Below are 7,180 nucleotides of genomic sequence, written 5' to 3' on the forward strand. Positions count from 1 at the left end.
CACCTTATCGAAAGCGGACACGAAAAGAAGAAAACCATAGGACGATAAGAGCTGAAAGCAGCCGCAGGATTATCAAGGGACGGTTATAGGGAGTAACTAATAGTTTAGGGGTTAAATTCCTAGGTTTATAATCTATAGATAAATAAAGAATACGAGTTTTTTAATTAAAGGTAAGATTCTTGAATTCTTAATAATTCTATAGATAAAGGAGGTCTTTTATACTAGCTTAAATTATGTGGTTGTAGACAAAGAGCCTTTGTTCTAATAAAGAGCTTCTAGGCAACTACAATGAGGAATGGAGGGTTCCCTGTGTGGCAATATGCATGTGTGTACGACATTATGGCACATACGTACCTAAGAAAAAGTGGAAAGGCAACGATTTCTAAAAGCTTCACGTCGTCGTATCGCAAGGCAAGTTGAATTATACTGCTAAATATTACCCAGAGAGAGCGTGTATTTGCGCAAGGCGGCATTTGCGCCATTACCTCTAGCACAAAACCAGTCGTACCGAGACTAAACACTAGACCGCACACACATCACCGTCCTTCAGAACCGCTTGAGCGAGAGTGGGGGGCAGGACCAGTGTTATGGTGGGGGTTGGGTAGCATACACAGTGAAGTACTCTCAATCGACAATTGCTACCAAACGTGGCTTATCCCACTGTTGTCCCAGCCTCTGCACCTCTCAACCACGGGAGCGGGGCGGCGATGGGTTATATAACTACGGTGTTCCCATCTAGCAGAAAGAGTCAATACCACATACAATCAATTACTTCACAATGGGCTCAGTTGATACTGTTGGACCTTTGTTTCAGCCCCTACGCTTGGGTGCTGTCTCCCTAAGCCATCGAGTGATCCAGGCTCCATGCACCCGCATGCGATCGACGAAGGAGTCCGATGGCGTGTTCGTTCCCAATGAACTTAATGTGGAATACTATGCACAGCGAGCCTCGCCTGGAGGTCTCATGCTGACCGAGGCAACTCCGATTAGTCGACTGGTATGTACGAATCCTAGTCTAGCCACGGCGTGAACTAACAGCCCAGGCTGCTGGATATCCAGGCGTCCCTGGTATTTTCACGGCCTCTCAGATCACCGGCTGGAAGAATGTCACAGATGCGGTGCATGCCAAAGGTGCCTACATATATTGTCAATTATGGCATGTTGGTCGAGCAACGGTGCCCTCTTTCATCGAAGGAAACCAAGCCCTCAGTGCGAGTGACATCCCAATTAGCGGGAAGGCATTGGATGGTAGCGAGTACGCTGCCACGCCTCCGCGGCCCATGAGCGTGGAGGAGATCCAAGAGACCGTGAATGAATATTCCGCGGCGTCCAAACGAGCTATAGAAGCAGGGTTCGATGGGGTTGAAATTCATGGTAGGAGCGGCGCATACACCTACAAGAAGAAATTTGTTCACTGAGAAAAATATCAAACAGCCGCAAATGGATATCTCCTGGACCAGTTCCTGCACGACAATGTGAATACTCGGTCAGACGACTATGGCGGCTCTATCGAGAAGCGGTCCCGTATTGTTCTCGAAGTACTGAAGGCAGCCGCTGAGGCCATTGGGGCAGATCGTGTAGGAATTCGCCTCTCCCCATATAACTACTTCCAGGACACTCGAGACTCCAACCCGAATGTTCACTGGCTCGCGCTCTGCTCGCAAATCGCTAACCTCCCCGCGGACGCGCGACCCGCATACGTGCACATGATTGAGCCTCGCTTTGACGAGGTGCTGGACGAAAATGCGAAACTCGATTCTCTCGCGTCGGAGACACCGTCCTTGGATGTGTTCCGGCCAACACTTAAGAAGGGCGGCATCGCATTCCTGGCCGCGGGGAGCTTCAACCCTCAGAATGCTGGGCCGAAGTTGATTGACGATGGAGCGGACGCCGTGGTCTTTGGCCGCTGGTTCATCTCCAATCCTGATCTGCCTCGACGGCTGAAGGAGGGACTACCATTGAACCCGTATGACCGATCGACCTTCTATGGCGCTGACCCGGCGGAGAAGGGATACATTGATTACCCTTTCCACAGTAAATAGATGTAGGACAGAGGAGAATGAATGGAATTATTGCATGTTTAAGACAAGGCTACTAGTACTTTCATTGCATCATGAACAACCGCCCATCGGACAGTCGCCAGTTGCTGTGCCATCGCGGCTACTAACGGTTTGGGATCGTACTTTCCGGACAGTGCTGCCAGCTCCGTAGTGCTGGGGCAGTTGGTCATCATGACAATAAGTGAAGACAGATCTGTATTCATTCGCGGTTCGGAGGACGCAGGATCCATGCCCTGGTGAAAGACCCAACAGGCCAACGTAGCCAAGTAGAGGCACCAGGGGAAATGAAAGGCATCTGTCTGGTCCCAATCATGAAGACTCAACACCGCATCCTGCAGGAGATGGGATGCATGCCGTGCCACAGCAGTCGATGCTCCGGAGTCCTCGTGCAGCCAACGAACAATATTCTGCTGTGATCTTGACTGATCAGCTGGAGTGACTGTTCGTCCTAGAATTTGCACTGCTCCCACAACAATCTGCAAGTCGAGGATCTCCACACTTAATGCCAGGCAGGAGGCATGATAGAGAGCATGGGCTGCCATTTTCAATCCAGTGAAACGACGTGGATCTGCTGTCTGGGCCAGTTTCATAGCGAGGCAGTCTGCATCAAAGTCCACTTTCCATAGAACGTACGACCGGCTCATTCGTGGAGTCCAAGCTCCCACCCGCTCCGGTGTCTCCGACCGTAGTGTAGTTTGATCTCGTCGCTTGAGATCGGCCGATACAGACATCAAGCCATGTAGGATGACGGTGCGAGCAAAGACATTCAGATCTCGGGGTCGAGAGACAGATCCTGGGGTGATATAGCCTTTCAGAACAGTGAGGAACGGTCTGTTTGTTTCACGGGCAGCGAGGTGCGCCCACTCTCGAGCGGACGATGCTTCCCAGATGGCAGCGCTACATGGCAAACACGACCGGATCTCAAATGCAGACATGCAGAGGGATTGGGAGAAGAGGACTGCATGCTGCGTGTCCCACATAAAGCAAAGCATTGCCAGCCTTTTCCGCTGTTCTGCATCCATAGCCTGCCGCCATGCCTGATCGATATCCTCCGATCGTGCTAGCTGAGGCAAATCTTGTATACTGCAACAGTTACTACGGCGAATGAGCTTAATCAGGACACAGTGGAATAGCTGAGCGCGTTCACGCTGCTTGGGACCGGCCCTCATCTTTCCAAAGCAGTCAATCAGCAGCATTGTTTGCAAGACCCAAAACTCCGGCTGTGGTGAGAACTCGTCATGGCATAACAGTTGGTTTCGAAGTTTGTCGTGGATCCCCACGGCGAGTTGATGAGCCTCACGCGTGCTATAGGTCGCTCCCATGAACAGAACCGCCGCCAGAAAAATTGGGTCAATGGTTTCTGGGTTGAAGGTTGCCTGATGGACCAGGGGATATGTAACATTGAAGCGCGTAAAGAAGAGATCGCAGTAGCTTTGTAAAGCCCCTAGGGTAAGCAGAGGCGAATCCAGCGTTCTTGGCCGACCGTCGATACCTACTGGGGATACCTGCATCACCAGGGATAGGATGCCTCGCCGGCAATTCTCGGACAGCCGTGGTAAGTGTGGCGGCGGACTGGGCCCGAGAAAAGAGGTCCCAGACATCCAGTCTGCCTCCAGGATGTCAGGCATGATCGGTGACAGGGTAGACTGTGGCGTCTGTCCCTTGTTCATCATAGATGCTACCTCTAACAAGGCTGATGGGCCATCGTACTTATCCACTGGCGGATTGTAGTCCGGATTAAGCGCCCCAGGGAACGGCTCTGTATCGAAGCCGAGCGGGAAGTCGAATTGATGAAAGGCATCATCCAGAGAGGCGACATCGAATAACCAATTATAGTTGCAGGTCGCTGCAAACGGCAGATTGAAGTCGGTGGCTATGTTCATTAGAGAAGTTGAACTCGTATTGGAACCAGGTGCGAACGCATACCTGTGTCCATGCTGAGGAAATCGCCCATGCCGCCCAACCCGAGATTGAATGACCCGTCGGCTGCATCAAACTGCCCTGGAATAGGTTCAGCATATGGTTCAAAGGGACCGCCTGGCATCATCGGCGCTAAGAATGCATCCGTCTCGACAATGGGTAGAGAGGTTGGGTCTGAGCCAGAAATCGGCGGTGATAAGGGGGCCTCGTCCATCGGCTCTTCCTCTTCTTCGGCTACTAGATCTTGACCCGACGACAAGGAAGCAGTTGTTGATCGCCCTCTCGACCGCATCTCTCGCTGCGAAGGGCGCACTATGATGGTGCCATCACGAGCTCTGCGAGTCCTCTTGCGTGTGTTCAAGACGCCTAACCCTGGACCACCGGCTTCTTCATCTCGTTTGTCATGACGCAGCATGTGTCGGGCTGAGTCGATTAGCCTTAGGGACTCCGATCAATGTCGAAAGAAGGTGTCGCTTACCGAGTAGATCCGGACGCTGAAAGTGGACCGTGCAGCGCTCACAGGTAAAGCCCTTCCTTGGCTGTTCATGATTGAGTGCATGCCGACGTAGATGCTCGGCGCGAGTGAAGCTTTTCTCGCAACCGGGATATTTACAAGCGTGAGTCTTCATCGCGTTGCAAATGGATCTGAAGTAATTGCGCACTCGAATGGGTGGGAGTTCAGTTGGAACTTGGAACTGGATAAAAAGTGCACCTTCGGAAGGATGACCGATCTCGCTGATAAGAATGCGGGGACAGTGGGGAGAGGCTAATGCAGAGATAAATACATTGATAGATTGATTAAATTATTCCCTATCTCTAAGCGTGACCACTATTATAACCCCAATGCGAAGTGACTGGCAATTTAGAGATGTGAAAGGTTCTGCCATACAAGACTCTTGAACATTGGAGAGGTCGAACACTTAGCCCTAATATATGTTTTGCCTCACCCGCCACGTACAACCGGTGGATGATCTACGCAAAGTACCGCCATTGCACGCTCCGACTGCCCTCCTTGAACTGACTCGTATCCACTCCATTTTCACCTAGTCTGAATCCTTGTTTCTGATCGCGACGACGATTCTCGAACCGCATCCATACCCCTAATCCCGTCACGAAGATGATGCAGACAGCATTACAACAACAAGTCGCAATCAGTGTAGGAAGATATCTGCGCCGAGTCAGTGACACTCTCTTCCTCTTTTCTCTCTCCAAATCAGGGTGCGACATACTTGGGGGCGTATGCAGTCCGAAACGTAGCGGCACTCACGACACCGGCAAGATTCCCCAAACCCACCAGAAACCCCGTATTCGCCGCGCGGGAGTTTTCATGGACGTTGTTGTTATTATGCCAGGCATGAACAAGGCATGATAGGATATATGCGCCAGATGCCATGAGAAAACAAGCGAAATAGGCCACTCCCTGATGGTGAAGAACATCAATTGCCACTAGAATAACCATCCCCACAAGGGAGAGGGTGAGAGAGAATACAATGTGAAAGGTTCTCTCGCGGAAATAGTCCGATGATTTGGCGACGCCGAGCAACACCACTGCCCCGACGAGATTTGGGGCCACCGTCCACAAATTGGTCTTGACAACAGAGTACCCAAGACGTTGCACAATCTGTTTGAGTTAGGGGTGAAGGATTAGAGACGATCGTCAAGCACTCACTAGAGGGAAGAAGTTCATTGCCGTTGCGTAAGCGACTGGATAGGTGAACGATATGATGCACCAAATGGGGAACTGCCAGTCGCCCCAGGACTGAAAGCAATCTTTAAGATTGAAATTGGTCGCGACCTCTGATGAAGAGTCTCGAAGGAGTCGAGCTGTTGCTGCCTCTCTCTGCCTACCATTCAGGAACCAGGCGTGCTGTGGGTTATCTGGCAGCACCAGAAACCCCAAGACCCCAATGATCAAGGTCATTCCACCCTCGATGATAAATAGGTACTGCCACCCCTTCACAGAAGCGCTCTCAATTTGGAATACCCCGAAGGAAATCAGTCCACTAAATGCGGAAGCCAGAACAGCGAATGACTGTACAATGGCCAAGCGAAAACCCATTTCCCCGCGAGTGTAGAAAAGGGTCAGGTAAAAGGTCGCTCCAGCAAAGAAACCCGCTTCAAAGATGCCGAGGAGGATACGGATGGCAAGTAAAGAACCGAAGTCTTTAGCGGCACACTGGCACAGTGCAAGAATACCCCAAACAACGGACACTTGATGTATTATAGCGTACGACTTAGCTATTTCCTCGCAGCCATGTCTTGGGATGAACTTACTAGATGAGAGCATAATTCGACCAGAATAGCGCTTGATCAGCAGGTTCCATGGCAGGTCAAATAGACCGAATGGAATATAGAACAGAAGAATCAGTAACGAGTAATCATTCCCCTGAAAATGTAAGTCGTCGTCGAGACCGTCGGTTTTGGCATTTGCCAAGTTACTCTGGTCACATCAGTATTGTGCATACAACCACATCAGGATCATGAAGACCCACGCGATCCATGCAATCAAAGAAGTACATCTGCAGGTGTCAGTCTGGGATTGCTCTAGTGTCTGCGACCGGTCTGGATATTCTCACCAGGCACAGCATGGGCAACACCCACAGGTCCACTTTTCTACGGTATGCCCGTTCGGCGTCTGCATCTACAGAAGTGGAGTTTTGCCCCAGATTGGCTTCGGCACTTGGGGATGTCATCGTAGACTGCTTCAGTTCAGACATATTTGGCGGTTTCTGCTTTTCCTTTCTCCCATCTTCTATCACCGGCAGACTACTTAAATGCTACTCCTGGTGTTACATGGCTATGAAGGGTGTAATTCGCTCTGACAATACCACATGTCTACCATAGACGGGGTATGCCATCCGGTACAAAAGCACGAGTATTACCCAGTCGAAGCTAGAAACTGACTGCCGAGATAACAACCCCGCCTCGCGCTATCGTCTTGCCTGCAGATCGTCTTATCAATGTGATCGGATGCATCAACTCTATCACCCCATCCTTGAGCAGCACCCCCACCCTCGCATCCTTGCCCTTGTTGTCTTTAGATTGTGCACGAGGGGTTGGAAATCGGTCTTCTGGCCGAATCTTGGTGAGAATGAGGAGGTCTTGACGGGGTTTGTGAGGGATATATTCGAGCAGGACATGTTGTCAGGAGATTTAGACACCAGTCGCAAGAAGAACCACACTATCAATAGCTTGGAACG

At 50.8% G+C, this 7,180-nt stretch overlaps 2 protein-coding genes across 2 annotated transcripts; one reads left to right on the forward strand and one right to left on the reverse strand.

Annotated features, from left to right (window-relative positions):
* Nucleotides 1–778: 778 nt before the first annotated feature.
* On the forward strand, nt 779–2,042 carry BDV37DRAFT_296632 (alkene reductase; the record flags this gene model as incomplete). The annotated part of the gene is made up of 3 exons (XM_032090156.1): nt 779–997; nt 1,044–1,374; nt 1,435–2,042. 3 exons carry the CDS (start codon nt 779–781, stop codon nt 2,040–2,042), a joined length of 1,158 nt encoding a protein of 385 aa, XP_031938078.1.
* A 38-nt stretch (nt 2,043–2,080) lies between these two features.
* BDV37DRAFT_296633 (MFS transporter/fungal specific transcription factor domain-containing protein) lies at nt 2,081–6,673 on the reverse strand (the record flags this gene model as incomplete). Its single annotated transcript, XM_032090157.1, has 8 exons — nt 2,081–3,933; nt 3,987–4,403; nt 4,501–4,715; nt 4,999–5,148; nt 5,210–5,601; nt 5,650–6,191; nt 6,255–6,420; nt 6,557–6,673. The coding sequence occupies 8 exons, from the start codon at nt 6,671–6,673 to the stop codon at nt 2,081–2,083; spliced, it is 3,852 nt and encodes a 1,283-aa protein (XP_031938079.1).
* Between the last annotated feature and the right edge of the window lie 507 nt (nt 6,674–7,180).

This window comes from Aspergillus pseudonomiae, assembly GCF_009193645.1.
Source record: "Aspergillus pseudonomiae strain CBS 119388 unplaced genomic scaffold BDV37scaffold_73, whole genome shotgun sequence".
In the NCBI taxonomy this organism is placed as follows: domain Eukaryota; kingdom Fungi; phylum Ascomycota; class Eurotiomycetes; order Eurotiales; family Aspergillaceae; genus Aspergillus; species Aspergillus pseudonomiae.